Raw genomic sequence first — 18,124 nt, 5'->3', positions numbered from 1 at the left:
CCAGCCCAACTCACAAGCAGCTCTTACCAATGCTGAGGTGAAACTCTTCTTCTCTGGCAGGGAGAAGGGAATTCCACTGGAGTCAATAAAGGCTGGGAAAGAAATTCTCTGCCCCTCAGGCCACCAGGAACCTCTGCTGCTGCTGGTACAACGCAGCCATGCCCTGTCCTTCCCAACACTTGGGAAAAGCATTTAGATCTCCCTTCTCTTCCTGAGCTATTCTTAGGTTTCTTGTGCCTGAAGCTGAGAGCAGATCGAGTTTCCTCAAGTTGAAAGAGCACTCAGAATGTCTCTGAACATTCAAATTCTTCTTTTTCTCTTCTAATAGCAGCAAGTCTTCTCTTCAATTGTGCCTGCTCAAGGTTTTTCCAGAAATGCAGGAGAACAGAGCCTTCTCTGGAAACTGTTAACTGTCCCCCAAAATATCATTTCTGAGTGATTTTTTTAAGATAGTTGGTCTGTTGCCTCAGCTCTAATTACATTTCTCATGTCAATTAATTAAAACCATGCTAAATGAAATGCCAGTTTTTATTTAAAGTTTAGGGGGAAAAAAATCATGGGATACAATTAGATGTTACCAGACGTGATCTCAGCAGGTTTTCAATTATTCTATGTATAATACGTCCCTAATTCAACACAAAGCTGTAATTAAGAATGTAATTAACTTGTGGCATTCTACTGATGTCATACACCACCAGAACACATAATAGTGCAGAATCCTTAATGGATTGGTCTGTTTCATTGGGGATGAATTAGGCACATAAAAATAATTTATGATGGGAGCTTGGCCAACATAATGGCCACACGCAAAAAACAAAGCATAAAACCAACTCTGTCTTGTCAAGGACCATCTGGCCAGAACCCAAATCTGCACCTGCTACCTGTGGTGTGGAATTGGTGCTTTACCTTCAGAGCCAAGGGAGAGCTGCCTGGCTGTGTGTGCAGAGCTTGGAGAGAGAGCCCAGGGGCTGGTGAGGAGCACAGGGGCTCAGCCAGGTCCCTGCTGCAGCCTGGCCTGGGCAGCCTCTGCGAGCAGCAGCAGCAATGGGAGCTGCCTGGTGCTGTTTGGTGATGGACAGAGCTGTTCCCTGGGCACATCAGCTCCCAGACCTGAACAGAGCAGAGCTTCTGGGCTCGCTGGCTGCATTAAAAACCTCCATTTCCGTCTGGGTTTTATCCCACACTGCAGTGCATCCAATCAATCTCTGTGCTATCACACCACTTCAGCTTAGGAGAAACCCTCCAGGTCACTTCTGCTTATTAAAGGAAGGCTTCTGAAAGGCAGACTGCTCTGCTGTGCTGTCTAAATCAAAGATTTCTGTTCTCAGTTACAATTATTTGAACACCACTATTTCCTTAGGTTTTTTTAATATATGACATTTAAGGGAGGAAAAAGGGAGAATAAGGTACATTTCCTGAGGAAACCAAAACAGGTCCCAGAAGAAAGCCCTCAGAACTACAAATAACTGATCTCTGTTCACACAGTAAAATAGAAGAACCTACAAAATATTTATTTTTCTTTCAAGTAAGCCCTCTTGCAAGAAGGACAGGAGGATAAAAGCTTGATTTATCAGCTAAAGAATCTCCTGCACTATAGTTCAGTGGTGATGTGTCAGTAAACAGATGAAAATATCATCAGGTAAGGCACTGATGGGCACTCTAGGAAGCATCAAGGAACTCCAGAGCCATTGAATAGACTTCCATAAGACTTTGAAAGAGGACACTCCTGTTTTTCTTTCTCTCTTAACATTTAGTATTTCCCTTTTTTAAAAATAAATTCATTAATGGAGTGTCTTGAGCCTATTTCTGCTACTTGCTGAAGGAAATTACCACTCTGACATTCAAATAAAGTTCCATTCCGTAAGGAACTTCATACAACAGACAAAGTAACTCTCGAAGTGTTAACCACTACATTCTGTAAGTAGATTTTCTCAGCCTCCCTGTCAATAGCTTAATTAGCAGGAATATTTATAAAGATCTTAAAGGAAGTCTGACTTTTGTTGTTGAAGCCTAGAAAAAAATTAAATTCAAACCTAAAAACTGCATCACATTAAAAACTGGGGGAGGTTCTTGGAATACTTTTATCAAATACACAGGTCAGAACCATTCTTGACCTTCACCATGCCCAGCCTTTTCTGCAATGTGCTGAATCCTCATTCCCCGACAGCTGCGAAGAGTTTTTAGTGGATTCTACAGCATCTGAAATCTGGTGGGGAAAAATATATTTCTTCTGCATGCAGTGTGCCACAAGGGAATTGCAGATCCTCTGCCACTGCTCAGAGCCCACACAGCAAGCCAAAGATGACCACTTGACTGATTTGTAGGAAAACGTTGCTTTGAGATTCTTTTTTTCGTGCCCCCTGTTCAGAGACCTGAAGAAGTCAAGAAGCCCCAGGTTCTCCTTCCCATGATCTGTATTGTTGGTAAATTTTCACGGCGTGCACAGTTCCAAGCTGTTTGCATTTGGGTCCACCACCACCTCCTGCAGGTCTGCCAGGTATCCCAACACCCTTCCACTGAACCCTCCACTGCCATTTCCTTTTGTCCCCTCACAACTTCACTCTCCTGTGCTGAACTGTCAGCCAGTGAAAGGGAAACACACATCAAAATGTCCTACACCAGGCACACTAATCACCTGAACATCACCAATATAAAAATGTTCTTGAGCTCATCTTGCCACGGAGATTTTTCTCCTCTAAGCAGTTATCACATATACAGACACATTCAGAAATTACCAGACATAGCTCTTTCAGTTTTCTAAAAATCCCATTCCAATAAACCTGAACCAGATGTTGTCTTTATATATTTTGCTAATGCTATCAGTTTTTAATCAAAATGGAACTGAATTCATGGTCTTAGTTAACAGCAAAGCTCCTTTGAATCACAAGATGTCTCTTTCAGATCAAAGTGGCACAGAAAGAGTCTGAGTTCAAATTTATTCTCGTGTATCCAGGGTCTTTCTTTAGGATTCTTACCCTTTTTCCACAGCTCAAGATGTTGGCACTTCATGAATCAATCTCAAAGGATATTAAAAGCAGCAGGAATAGCCTACAATGAGCCAAAAGGTTCCTTCACAAAAAAAGAATGTTAAGTTTGCCAAGGAAAGCACTAAAAAAGTAATAAGGAAATCCAGACTTAAACTTAATTCATCCCCACATACATATGCATTAAGATACAGCCTTTAATGACAATTTATTTCTTCCAGAGTACTTCTGAGTGAGGCTGACAGAACAGACAGCTGCTCACCATTTCTTTATCATTGTGTTTAACTCCATGCAGTCATTCAAGACACAATATTCAGATGTTGTACTGAATTATGAACATTCTGATAAACTTTTTAGGCAGCTTATCATGATACTGTAGAGCACACTTCAGAAATATTAATACATTTACTTACACAGCCCTTTGCTTGAACAGAATTTTCCATGATTTTAAAAGGCTGAACTGCAGCACAGCAAAATTAGCAGCTACACTCTCAGAAGCATCTGCTAATACAGATGCCTAATTTAGAAAACCTGTGGCCTGATTTTCTGAAGGATTCAGTATCAGTGCAAGTTCTGATCAAATCTCCTGCTTACATTAGGGACAGCTATAAAAAATATCAAAGCATAATAGAAATGTGCCCTTTTTTCCCCCAGCATAGTGCTGTGTAGCAGGAACATGAACAGAATGTAATTCCCCAGAGCGTTACTAAACTTCTGTTTATCCTTCTACAATCTTTGCTCCTTCCGTGAGACTCAAGTTAACCTGCAAACTTATCCAGCACATTTGGCTACAGCAAGGGAAGATAAAAGAAGGACTTAGAAAATGGAGTCCTGAGCACCAAGGGCAATTTCTCAGAGGAAATACAAGATGCCTAGAACCAGATATCCTCTGCCTATCTCCCTTCTGTGGCTTGCATTTGGTGCCTAAGAACAAGGTTGTGGTCTTTGAAGGGCTGCTAAAAACGTGTTCTAGGATGCTGCCACCAACACTGAGCATGAAAAATAGCATCAGCTACATCATTCACAAAAATGCCAGAGTTTCTGTCAGATCCCCCAGTTAAACCCACGCCGAGCCCGTTCCATCCACACACCTTCCAGCCTCTGCAACAAACGGAGCCCGAGCCCACAGCCAATACAATACCCTCCTTCAGTCCAAAAGCTGGGATTTTTTCCCAGGAAGCTATCCATCCTGTGTGCGAAATGAGACAGCAGGCCCGTGGAGAACCACCTGTTCCTTAACCCTTGGCGTGCCCCAGGGCGCTTCCTCCTCCCTGGCTGGAGGAGACAGCGCAGAGGAGGAGGCAGCGAGAGGCTCTGCTGCTCTCTCCCTGCAAACTGGGCCCACCATGGCTCAGAAAGAGGAACAAACCCAGGACAATCCAGGTGCAGCTCTGCTATCCCAGAGGCAGCCTGCTCCCCAAAGACAAGACTCTCAGAATAATGCTGCTGCCACCATCGCAATTCTGCATTAAGAGTAGACTAAACTCAATTTTCAGACTCGAAAAGTCTGGCAACTTTGAATGGATTTTTCGTGGAATTAGACCAAAAGCTTCAAAATATTTTCATCCCCCTTTTTATGTGCCTTTTTGTAATGCAGGGACATGTTTGCAGGAGTTATCTGCAGTCATGAATCTTACTTAGTAAAAATGAATGCTAGCATTCATACATCATCATCACTTCAGAAAGAGAGATTAAGGAAAACACCATCTATCTTTGCCTCCAAAAATAAAAATCACAGGATTTAACCCAACTAGTGCTGCTCTTGGAAATGATTCTAGCTGGCTAGAACTCAGGATTCTCTAGCTGCCTTTGTTCTCAGAAACAACTGAACCACTTCACAGAGACTTTTCCAAAATCAGTCAGAAAACATGCAGCATGAAACACCTCAGTTAAAACTGCTACAAGCTTGACAAAGTCCCATTTTAAAAGTATTACAGTGCTAAGTGTTGAACAGTTACTCTAGCTGTGACTTTCTGATCATGGAGATCTGTCACTTTTTAGATAGAAAAATGTCATTAGACTCATTTTTAAACTACCAGTTCAGACCAAAGCCCCCTCAGTTTTACTGCACTTCCCTGACTTCTTTTTCAACATAACACCTATCCACTAGGAAATATCACATATGCAATGAATTAGACCACAGTCCTTTCATCTCCAACTGCTTTGAAATGTCACTTAGTAAACCCAGTAGAGTTTGTTTTCCCAATGAAAAGATTTCTCCACTAAACCTTCACATTGTGAATGTGCCATGTGGTTTACATTTTCTGTTCTTCAAAATAGTTTCCAAAAAGCTCACACTGTTTAATTTCATTTTCAGTTAAGAGGAGCTAAAACCTGAAATGTGGTGAGACAAATTAAAAATTATAAAGGGGAGTGGGGTGTGGGAGGGTGTATATTCACCCTGTACTTACGTAAAGTGCTATTTACACTTGTGAAATTTTAGTACAGAAAATGTCAATATAAATCCAAATGTATTTCTTCAATAACAAATGGAAATTTAACAAAACCAGAGGATGGCAACTCCCAACTGTCTTTCCAAGAAGGCAGAATGTTGGCTAACCAAATGCACAAAACAGAGCACATGTAACAGAAAGGGCAGCTTTTCACCCACTTTTGATGCCCAGAAATACTAACTTACTTGCCCAACACTTTGCTGATGGAAGAAGAAAGATCCTTTTGGAGTCAAAACATTACATCAGCGTGAATTATCCTCTGGACACATTCCTTTCTCTTCTGTGATCACTGGAGCAGAGAGTAATTTGGGATCTTAACTTTAAGTAGAAGTCTGAGCAAATGGGATGAATTCCCAAAAAGTGCTGACCACTTAGCAGGAGCTACAGGCCCACGTGCTCCCTGAAAGGTAACGGGGTTGAATTAAGCTCACCTGTGATTACAATGCTCTCATTATCAACACCTGTGTAAAGGGAAATTGTTCCCACCACTGTCCAAGATACACAAAACACTTCCAGCTGCAGCCCAGAGAGTGAACCCCCTCCCTCTGAAGCAGATATCTGCATTTGATAAGACAAATGACCCTCCTGAACAAAGGCCATTAACCTGATCACCAGTAACAATAACTGGAGCCATTATATTGACATCCAAAATTGAGTATTAAGCCCTAATTACCAGTAAGAACCAAAACACCCAAACCCTATAGTCCACAATGAAAACACTGTGCTTTCTTTCCACCCTCCCTGCGTATCACTCCTCTGTATCAGCTGGAAAGAACACTGACATTCATGAGTTCTCAGCAGTACATGAAGGCAGGAACCAGCACATGAACTATTATTTGAAAAAGTCATAGATGAAATGGGTAACTGCTGTGCTGATAAAACTCCAGACCAAAATTCCACCAAAACTGAGCTTCTCTCTGTGTCCAGAACTGTCAAGGCTACTGCATGACACAGGGCAGAGTAAGGAAATTTTTATTTCTTTAGAGGTGAAAACTAAATAGGTAATCAAGGATAAATACATTTAAAATGCCTCTACTTGTAACAGCCAAATAATTTGGATTAAATGTACTTTAATAAGCTGAACAAATGGACTCAAATGAATTGTTTCAAACATCCTCCCATGAAGGATACTGAAATAGTTCTCTTTGAACTGCACCTATCACTTATAAAGAGAGTAATTATCAAGAGAAATTTCCGAAATCACTTCAGCTCTAGCAGTGCCAAATTATACCTGGCATCCTGAACAAGCTCCCCTCTTCCAACAAAGGAATATGTAAATGCTGGGGGGGGGAAAAAAATTCATCATAAACTATTCTCTGTCTGTGAATAACACCATCAATGTCTGACACATCAAATCCACTCCTCTTCATTGGAAGAGAAACTGCATGGAAAACAAGGGGGGCTGAAGACACTTTAGCAAGCAGCCATGACTCGTTAGATAAATAAACTCTGTCAGCCAATAGCTTATGCCAGTGTCTTGGCAGTTCTTCAGGTACAGGTTGTAGCACTAAAATCTAATCTTTGATTTTAGAAGAGTACACAGTCCTAAAATAATGAACGAGGAAAAGTCAAGAGAAACTAATAAGCCCTGGTGACCCACAGCTTCAATCTGACACACCCTTATTAAAGCAGAAACAAAGGGAGGCAGTGCAAGAACCACAAAGTACAAAAAAGGTCAGAACACTCCCGAAGTCTAAATGGGTTTGAAGCATTGTTGATTTGCCCTAGAAAGCTGAGAGATGCATTTCAGGCTCTAGATCAGGATCCAGATTTTAGAGGTACTCAGAACTTGTAGATTCAACTCCAATTCACACATCCCAGCAACTGACAAAGGTGGATCCTCTTCCTGTTCTCAAAACAAAAACAAATCAGTGTAAGTACTGTTCAAAGAAACCATTTGCATTCTGTGACTTTCCGGAGCAATATTGCCTAAAGGCACGATTTCTTTACCTCAAACCAGTTCTGACACTACTGCGCTACAGGATCATGTTTAAATGTCATCTGATGATTCCTATTAAAAGTGCTACAGTTTCATCACTACAGCTAATTTAATTCTAAATGAATTTTCAAAACCAAGACTAAAGTTCAACGGAAGCCTGAAGCTTTGAGGACCTGGGAAGCTTTGAGCCTGAAATACAGCAATATCCAACTTTAATCCGTGAAAGAGCCAAGGCTACACACGAATCTCTGGTTCTTTGAATAAGGGTATAATGCAATAAAGACCTTCCAGATGGACCTTGCACCATAGGTGTTTCCACATCTGTCTTTCAAGACCAGTCAGCACCATCCTTTTATCTCCAGACTGCTCATGACACTCCAAAGGAAAAATGAAAATATTCTAATTCCATTATGTCACATACAATTGGAAAAATTCCTTTTACCAGCCTGCTGACCTTCCAAAGCACAACACATCAGCTTATGGAATCAATATGAAAATGTAACTAATGGGCACCTGCAGTGAATTGTTGAGCACTATCATGTGATGCTGATCTTTTATCAGAGCAGGGTTATCCCTCAGCAAAAATGAAACAGCAATAATTCACAGCAGTCCCTGATCTGCTGCAGGTAATAATGTAAAAAGAACTTGCAATTTACCCCAAAGTAGAAAATATTTTTCCTACCCACATTATGGTAACAAAAAGGTAATTAAGTGCTATAGTCAGTCCCATTTTACAGATGAACAAATGAAATCTGACAGGTTACCTCAGCATTCACATCTGCACATACAGCTGGGGAGAGAAGTACAGAAAATAGGGAACACCACTTAGAATTCCTTGCTCTTTCCTTTTCTCACTGTGATGGAATGACAAGGGAGCATGTTCAACACATATACATGGGGAGAGAGTTCCCTATTTCTGAATTCCTTTAATAGATTCCTTTCTGAAATTATCAAGGGTTTAATTATGAAAAAGAGAAGCACAAAGGCATTTAATACAGTATGAGCTCAGTAACATCTGTCAAAAAAGACTCCTTCTGAGCACCTATAAAAGATGGAAAATATAGCAATTAGTCACTCTGCTAAAAAAAACACAACTTATTATTTTTAATAGTAAAAATAATGCCATCTAAAAGACAAATATTTGAAGATATGTGATGAAGGCACAGCAGGAGAGACACGAGAGACCCAGTCAGGAACCACCACAAGCTTATGCAGTGTCACGTCAGCTTTTCCAGGAGGAAGAGGCTTTACACTCAGGTTAGGCACGTGCAGCTCCCCGTGGCTATTGGTGCCAAAGCCCATCACACACAAAGTCACCCAACAAGCACCTCACAGCACAGACACTGGCCAGAAAACATGGGGCCTTTTCTAGCTATACCCACCCATACACTGTATGAGTGGAGTCTAAAGCCCTAATTACAGCTATGCACAAAGAGAAGCATCTTCTCCATCTAAACAGCTCAGTACTGCCCACCCGGAGCCACAAAACACCATCAAATTTCACATCCCACCAGAAGAGCAAAGGAGATAAAGAAAGCCTAGATTAAACTCATCATTAAAAATGTGGGAATGCAAGGAATAACAACAGAATGTATACGAGGAAATATGACAAAACTGTAATACAAATTGATTGTCTACAAGATTTTACATAAATCTGCAGCAAAATTGAAACCCTCACGAGTTTTTAAGATGATAATATTCCCAAGCAGGTATCCACCCTCATTAAGGGGCAGCCGAATTCAATCGCCCTCTTCCCCAACGTTCTGATCAGTGAAAATTACCAGGTATTGAGAAGTCAATACTGTATTACCTTCCCCACGGTAGTTATTTATTCTATTTGCTACTCTTTATTTCGTGCCAGCAGAGGTCATTTGATTCTGCAGTGCAAAGATCAAACGTTCTGGCTCTTTCCGCAGAGATATGAAATTAGAAAGTAAAAAAACACCCCTTCAAGTCGTGCAAAAATGAATCAGATGTAAAAGAATAAAGATGGATAAAGCATAATTACTATGTCCACCAGCACACCCACAGCACCAACCCAACGACGGCTGGAAATGAGAGCATGGAACCAACGCGCTCCAGCAGCACAGCAAATGCAGGCCACCGGTCAGGATTCAGTCTCCAAACAAGTCTGATGGCATGGTACAGAGACTGACAGGGTAATTCAGCTGCAGACAGCAGGAATTAAATTGGTAATGAAATCAGAAAGCTGTAGGGCCTGACTCCATGTCCACTGATGGCAAGAGGGAGGTTCCACCTGGTTACAGCGGGCACTGGAGCAGGGGACACCGCAGAAGGTCTGTGCCCACCTGTCCAGCTCTGCTTCTCCTCCATCACTGCTCCAGGAGAGCATCCTGGAGGGACAGAGCATGGACAGCACAAGCATGGCCCCTGCCCACAGATTTGCCCAGGTCAGACTCCTGCAGAGAACATCTGGAACTGCCAGGAGGGCAGAGCTCACCCTGGCATGGCACATGCCCAGTGCACAGCAATTTTCACAGGTCTCAGCTCTAAGGACACATCAACTCCTTCCCTGTCATAAGCAAAATTATCCTTTCAAATGTTGCTAACTTGACATCCCATCAAATCACCCATGGACTGTTTTCTCAGCAACCCCACAAGTCTCCTCCTGGCATGTTTCATCAGGGTATCAGTGCTTCTCAAACGAGAGGTCAGCAACTATTTTTAAACAAAGGAAAATCCAGAGTTTCTACCCCCTGCCCCCCTCCACAAGCTCTGTTCTTGTAAACCACTGAATTCTTGGCTGAAGTTCTGGAAAAGAAAAAAATTTATTCAATCTGAGGCATATGCTTGGCACGAAATACTTTAGCTGAAACAGTTAATGGTTGGGGAATTTATAAGAAACTAAAACCAAACTCTCCTAATGACAACTCTAGTAAGAAGTAGTTCTACCAATCCTGTTTGTAACAATAGCACAAGAAACTCAGGGTTTGGGGCTTTTTTTTTTTTGTTTGTGGGGGCGGTGACAGTGTGTGTTTGGTTGGAGCTCAGTAAAATAATTTTATCTTAAGCATCAAAAAGCACATTCTACCTGCATTAGGAAATGGCAGTATATTTATGTACATTAATACTCACTTTTATTTGTTCAACACGATACAGAATCAGCAAAATGAGGGAAAAAACCCACCCAATAGAGAAATAAAAGCTGCATCATTTACTGAGTGCCTCTCACGTTCTCTAACCTCTCAGTGTTTAATATCCTGCAGTGGATATATGATGTAAGCAACTCCCAGAACAAACCCTTTTTTTACTGGAGTGTCCCAGGGACAAATTAAAGCCATACCACTGCAATTGCTGGGCTGCAGGACCCAGCTCAGCCCTGCTGTCCCTCCCCCCACCAGGCCCTGCCTTCTTGCTTGCTTATTCAAGCGGTAAGTTGATCCCAAGGTGATACAAACTCACCCTTTTTAAAAAAAAAACAAAAAAAAAAACAAAAAAAAACAAAAAAAACCCAAACAAACAAACAAAAAAAACCAAACCAAACAACAAAAAGTGTATTTTATGTGCTTTATCTCCCTGAAGCAGTTTCCAGAGGAATTAGAGGCACGCCAGGGTTGGCACAAAAAGAGGGTGGCTCAGTTTGGGAGAGGGCAGAAACCTGGCAGCATCAATTTACATTGGCTCAAGCTGGTAAGGAACAGCAGCCTCAGGCAATACAACTGGTTGGAAAATGGAATTTCACAAGGACAGAAAAGAACATTTTAAAAGTTAACTTTCACTCTTAATCAGAAGGAAAAATTACATGGTTACATAAAGTTACAGTGCTTTCCAAAAGTCGTTTGGAATGACAAATCTTTTCACAGCAGTTAAACAGTTCACTTTTGTACTACCAGTACAATATTACAGAAAAACATTAATAGAATATCTATGCTGTTATCAGTTTTAATCTGAATACATCTACTTGAAGTCAAATGTCCACCAAAAATGGAGCGTCATCTAAGTAAATCTAGGATGCAAGCCCAATTTAAAAAGGAAATTGTTTTGTAAACTATATCAGTTTCAAAAATTATTTTCAAATGAAGAATTGTCCAGTTGAAAAATGGTACCAAGCAAAAAAATGCAGCAGTTACCTAAGTAATACAACATTAGACACAGTGGTGGGGATATTTCACCATCTGCACCCTGGGACTGCTTGCTGCAGTTAATGAGCAGAATCCAGTGGTCCAAGCCCTCTGCTGCATCAGCGGGCATCAGCTTTCCTTTTATTTACTTAAGATTTCCTCTCTGGGCACAGAAAATCTGTTTTTTAAATGTGCTCAGGAAACAATTCAGTCTTTTTTTCCATCCAAAAGCAAAAACTTATTTCAAAGTTGGTTTTGTTTTGGTTTGGGTTTTTTTAATATAAATAAGCAACCTTCCCAAACTTTACCTTCTTAGTTACCATCAAAGTTTTCATATAAATGTCAAATTCCTACCACTGTTTTGGGGCTCACTGTTGGCTTCATGGTATTGGAAAGGGCAAGTCACTTACAGCAGGTGGGTGGCCTTAGAGAGAAATACACAACTAAAAGCACCACACAGAAATTTTGGCAACAGCCATTAATGTAATAAAAATATTTAAAATTTCCCACTGCACTTCTACAAAACTATAGAAACTTTCTAACAAGTGGAGAATATTAAAAATAGGATGTGAGAAGAAATGATTTAACAAAAACAAAGACGTTTGACCTTACCCATGACACTTGTAACACCAGTGGATAGCAAAATCAGGTTCAGTTCTTGCAGCAGTGTATAATAGATGCATCCACTTGAGGGGACTTGTCTGGCTGCTTGCATCTGTCAAGCTGCTAAAACTGCCCAGTTGTAAGAGAAGGCTCTGGATAATGACGGTGGCACTACAATTAGCATGATCTCTGTTATTCAAGCAAAAAAAGTGCCAGAAAAGGCTGTCTCCAAGCACAGAGTTACTGACCCAAGATTGTCAGTGCTGCAATAGTAAGACATTAGCACATTTCTTAAGTGTAGAGGCAAAGAACCACTTAGTCACAACGTACTTCCCTAACGAAAAGTTCACTTAATTGACCAGTGCTGCAAAGCTGCCAGTAATTTTAGTGATGGGGATGACACTTTGTTTATGGAATTCAAGCTCAACAGATTAATATGCTTTAGACTAGCAAGGAAAATAGAAGAGTACACTCACTGGGTCATTTCACTGGATACAGTTGAAAAGAAAAATGGTGACCTGAGGCTGTGTATTGACCCAAAAAAATGTGAACAAATAGATAAAGAGAGAGTATTTCCATTTGCTAACTAAAACACAGGCACTGCTGGACTGAAATTATTTCCAAAGCAAGATGCATCCGCAGGCTTTTACCAGATACCTCTAAGTGAGGAGACTGCAGAAGCTATGAACTTTCAATGCACCATTTGTCCGTCCCTGTTTCAAAGGGGTCACATCTGTCACTAGAGCCTGAGCCAGTCCACAGAACACAAAACAGTACAACTGCTTGAAGAGCTGAACACTGTGAAACTGTTTTGCCAGGGTACTGAGTCTGTAAAGAAGGCTGAATAAAATATAAAGGACTCAGGCCTCTAAGAGCAAGTCAGGACAAGAGCTTGAACTAGACAAAAACAACTTTTCTGACCAGAAAGTTATTGCTAATGACTATGGAGGAGAGACAAGTCAAATTTCAGCCAAATACCTTAAGCTAACACCTTATAGCATCCCAAAATATTGCCTGCATTTGTATCACCGGATATTAAACAAATAAAAAAGTCCCACTGGAGAAGGTGGCCAAAGCAGGGTCAAGTGTTTCACCAAAGTGGTAATCACAGGGGATAAGAGACAAAGAAGGAAATGATTGACAAAAACAGCAAGGCAGTGGTAATCCTGACAGCAGGATTACCAGGTACAACTCCTGCTGACAGCCTTCCTTACATAAATCCACTTCCTCTTCGGAATCAGCTCTCCCTACTGAACAGTAAATGGCTCCTTCAAACTGATGGACAGGTATGATTGGAAGTCACCCACCACATGCATTTGCCTTCCCTAACATCCTCCGTTTACCTTTTTACATCCCTATTAGATGGTTTTCCATTACTGTCCTTACACACCCGTTCTCTCGACTTGGTGCTATTTTACATCTTTTATCATAATATGCTTTTTGTCTCGCTGGGAATGGCTGGGACACATCTAGTGGAGCCTGCCAGATATGAACCACTGCCAAAATCTCAGTGTGGCAGCACAAACTTGCATGCAGCTTATGAGTAAATTAAAGAGTTTACCAAAGCCCTGGAGAAAAGTGGGATTCAACACAAGAAATCTCTGACACCTCTTTAATGGCATGATCGTACCCTGAAGATTTCAGGTTTTAGTTTACTTATTCGTCACTTAACTGTCTTAAATAGATACAACCTTTACCACACTTAGGAACAAAAGCTCTGAGAGATTTACTGCAGGGGGGCATTACCTTGAAAACTCTAACCAGGAAAGTTTGTATTCCAACACTTTTGGCAAATTTGCCATTATTCACAGAGTTTCTGGCTATTACTTACAAGCCACCTTTTCAGTAGTGCTGAAGTTCTGCTTTGTCATCAGAGTTTAAAAACACAGAACTAAATCCCAATTCACAGTAAAACCCCATCCCTTCATCCCAATGAACAGAATTTTTCAATACTTACTAATATTTGGCCATTTAAGGAAACCTAACATTGTGCTGTTTAGTACTTGATTTCACACAGATACTTAGCTCTGCATTTCAAGAGCCAGACACACATTTATGCATTAGAAAAGTGATTACAGGGATGATATTTTATATCACACACTCATGCACTTAAAAGCAGGTTCAAACAGCCATTTGTAGTACAACTGCTGGGTGTTTTACTAGGTAAGTACAGTGTCTAATAAACTTTGATCTACTACCAATATGAAAACAAAGTAAAGTGGAATATTAATAGCACTATCTCCATTTTGAAAGGGTTATATCCAGATGAGAGATTAGCCACTTACAAAAACTCCATGCAGCTATAATTTAACATAATGCAAGTTCCTGCTGTGTTCTTGGCTAGCACTAACGTGATGAAATTGAGAAAAAGGAAATTTAGGAAGTTTTCCATAACAGTAGGGTATGCCATGCTACTGAACTTTCAAAATAAGACATAAAACCCCCTCACTGCTTGATTAATTTAAAATCAGAATGAAACAATATTCAAAATAAAGAGCCTCAATCAGTGTCCACTGCAGCGTAACTAAAGCAAGGACGTACTGCAGGATTGTGGGATGAAGAAGAGCAGAGCCTGGCAGTGCTGTACCAACCTATGGATGCACAGCTGTGGTTGCATTTGTCTTCAAACACTTCTTCTGCACCTAAAATCTTGGTAACTCCATGTACCATTAACATCTTCTCCTGTTCAACACTTTCTTGCACTTACAGATGCTTGTGTAAACAAATCAGTTCTCTAGCTGTGCATCCTTAAATGCTTTTTTAGGGCTCACTGTACTTGGCAGTTTCTATGAGCCTTGTTCTAGTTCACTGCTAGTAAGAAACTGAAGATTCCCACTTATCTGTACATTGCAAAATGAAGCCAATCTTACATTTGTGTTCACATTTATGCTCTGCCTCAGAAAAGCTACTAAAATAAATAAATAATCTTACTTCAAGCTCATGAATACCTCCTATAGGCTGTAAAGGGGCTTAAGCACATGCATTAGCACTTTGCTGAGAAGAGGTCATTTCCTGAAAGGAATATATATACACTTGGGATTTACTTATGTAAATACAATTTCACACACATCCTCTCCACCTAAGGATCAGCTATCCAGTAATGGGTATGTAAAACATGTGCTTGCACCTAAATGCAAGAGCACTTTTGCACACTGACTTTTACACATCCTGGTCTGACTAGAGGCATGGCTTAAATAAAATGCCAAGCTTCTTTCTTGAGATTGAATGAATTAACATTATTGGCCAGATAATAACCCTAGCATAATGGCACACTGAGGCCTAAGGCAACATTTCAGGAGAAGTTTCTTAGAAATTCAAGCCTGATAGGAGATGCTAATGAGTTTAGAGAAGTAAATATAGCTCTTTAAATAGCAAACGACAACTTGTCTATAACAGTAAGTTTCTCAGCACATTTACAAACGTTTTTGCTTGTGAGCTATAAAGTGACTTTCATTTAGTTGGACTTTAGCTCTCAAGAACAATCACTATCCTCACACGCCAACAAAGAGAGTGCAAATACACGAGGGGAGCGCAAATGAAATGCTCATTAAGGCTCCACTAGGAAACTATACAAACACCTTATTAAATAAGTTTAATTAAGTGGCTCTTTTCTAAACCATACAGTGCCCAACAATGCTGAGAGGCCAATTCCCCGCTCAGAACCTCTGCTTTTCTTCCCTGAAGGGAAGTAATATTTTGTCCTTTATTCTGGCAGAGCACAGCCCCGGAGCCCCCAGCAGCAGCTGCTGGCAGTGCCTGCCTGGGGCACCACTCCCGACTTCTCTCCTGCATGGCTGAGTCAACGCTGAGCCAGGTTCCAGCAGGGAGAAATGGCTTAAGGAGCTGGGGTGTTTATAAACTCTCACTGTAGCACTTTCTCCCACCTCTGAGGAGAGCCCTAGCCTCCTGTTTCTGTTCTATAAATACTTTCAGAGAGAAAGTGCCCATATATTGGTGCCTAACTCTGCATATTAAGCCTAATGCAAAAGCTCAGTGGAGAGGATGCGTTTGTGACTGCAAAAGCAGCCCCAGAAAACGCCAGACACTCTTTACAAACCTTAACCCCGTGCAGTCTCTGAAGGTGAGCACGAGGTTGATATAATTCTCACCTCCAGGCTACAGCAATCTGAAGAGAAACCCGCGTTTTAGACTCTTCACATCGGCACTTCCAGAGCGTGTCAAGGCACTGGGACTTTACGTCCATTAATTTTAATGCACGGTGAAATGACCGGCATTAAGAGGCCATGCAATTTTCTGCCAAGTACTTTGTTTTCCCTGCCGACTGGGGTGGGAAAAGTCCCTTTAAGAATTGCTACTGATTCCGCTCTTGCTTCACCCTTGAGATACTTCCGTATCTCTCACGGCAGCCTCCACAATCAACTGCCCTGGGAGAGAGGTTGGCAGGACTGGACCGAACTAAACAATGAAGAGTCTTTTAGGAGTAATCTTCTTACAACAGTCAAAGAGCACCACTAATACCAACAGGATAAAAGGCAATTTTTTTTTTTTTTTTATTCCTAGGAATGGCAACGACTGCAGCCATTGCAGATAGCTTAGCAAGTTTCCACAGCCTCCCACCGCCCACCCCGAGGGGGAGGGGGGCATGTTTTAATAAAGCATCCACAACCATCATGTTTCGTCTGAGCAAGAAAACAAGAAGTGTTGAGACATGGCAGTCACCTACTATTCTGCACACAAATCCCCCTTGGGATCATGCACTGTCTGCATCCCTGAATCACTTCAGAGAAGATTTGCCTTTGTCAAAGGAACTCTCTCATCACAGGGGTTCAGCGATGAGAAAAACCAGCAGATCATTCAAATGACCTCTCTGCTAAGCCAAACTTGTTCCTCAGCTGTCCCTTTAATCAAGATAACAAGCATCTTGTCCAACCCAGGTGACAGCGCTTCCATCCAGGCTCCGGAGCTAACACCGCACAATTCCAGTATAATTTAAAGGACACCATTCCTAAACACTGTCACCGTGCTGCTCTTGGAGCTTTCACCGCTGCCCAAATTCCGCCCCAAGCTGGCACTAGGACACCCCCTCTCCAGAGGGGCTCCTTTAACACGAGGCAATAATTACGATTTGTAAAATCATCATCGTTGAGGACGAGAGAAAGTAAACTTTGCCCGTTTCTCATCTCAGACAAACGCAAGCTCGCAAGGTTTCCCACCATTCACATAAACAAGGCAGAGAGAGAGCAGCAGAGAAAGACAGAGGCAGGATTTAAAGGAAAAGGCAGGGGGAAGAGGAGGAAGGGGCAGTTTAGTTCACACGGCGGACAGGAGGGCTCTCGGCTCGGGAAGGGGTTGGAGCCGCCCGTCCGCGATCAACTGGTGCCTGCTGTGCGCGCCCCGGCCGCCCCCGCGCCCCTTACCTCCGCAGAGCAGCGCTCCGAGCAGCAGCCCGGCCGCCCGCGCCATGCCGAGGGGCTGCCAGGGGCTGCCGAGCCACGTCCCGCCCGGCCCCGGGGCTCCTCCGCCGTTAGCTCTCCGCGCCCGCCGCCCGCGCCATCGCTCCGTGCGCAGCCCCGCTCCGCGCCCTCAGCGCCGCTCCGCGCTAAGCCCGGCGGGCACGGGCAGCGCCCATGGCGGGTACCCCGGCCGGCACCGCTGCCGCTCCCTGGGCAAAACTTTTGAAGCGGGCGAGCAAAGGGAAGGAAGGTGCGTGAAGCAACGGGGCTGGCGCGTCCCCACGGCCGCTGTCCGGCTGCGCTGGCCCCGAGCGCCCTCGGCCGCTTTCCCCGCCTTTATGAGCGGCCGCGGCCGCGGCGCGCTCAGACAGTTTTCCCTGGGAGGAGGGAGGGAGGGATGAAGGGAGGGGGCACCGCCGAGCCCCACCCTCAGGGGCGTGAGGGGACGGGGACTCACGGCTGAGAGAGCGCTGCAGCGGGACCCGCGCCGGAGCGCCCGCCGCGGGCAGCTGATGCGGTGAGGCAGCGGCTCAGGGCGAAGGGCTGCGGAGGGCTGTGAGGGGCTCCAGGCGGCGGACACGGCAGCGAGGAGAGCCCTGGTGCGGGAGCGGGGTGCGGGAGCGGGGCGATGGACGGCCCGTCCTGGGAG

General features: G+C 42.9%; 1 protein-coding gene across 3 annotated transcripts in view; it reads right to left on the bottom strand.

The window, feature by feature from the left end:
* TMEM132C (transmembrane protein 132C) overlaps positions 1–17,867 on the bottom strand; it is a 193,023-nt gene extending 175,156 nt beyond the window's left edge. The window contains exon 1 of one of the 3 annotated variants that reach the window (XM_042034988.1): positions 17,440–17,867. In XM_042034988.1, the coding sequence (XP_041890922.1) occupies positions 17,440–17,485 (46 nt within the window). In that variant the 5' untranslated portion in view covers positions 17,486–17,867. The remainder of the gene's footprint in view (positions 1–17,439) is intronic. The other 2 variants (XM_042034986.1, XM_042034987.1) reach the window with 2 other exon arrangements.
* Positions 17,868–18,124: the final 257 nt, after the last annotated feature.

The sequence above is a fragment of the Corvus kubaryi genome, unplaced genomic scaffold (genome assembly GCF_017639235.1).
Source record: "Corvus kubaryi isolate FWS band 111438036 unplaced genomic scaffold, C.kubaryi_AGA036_p1.0 37382, whole genome shotgun sequence".
In the NCBI taxonomy this organism is placed as follows: Eukaryota; Metazoa; Chordata; class Aves; order Passeriformes; family Corvidae; genus Corvus; species Corvus kubaryi.
The sequence above is the reverse complement of the archived record's forward strand: the minus strand, read 5'-3'. Positions and strand labels throughout refer to the sequence as shown.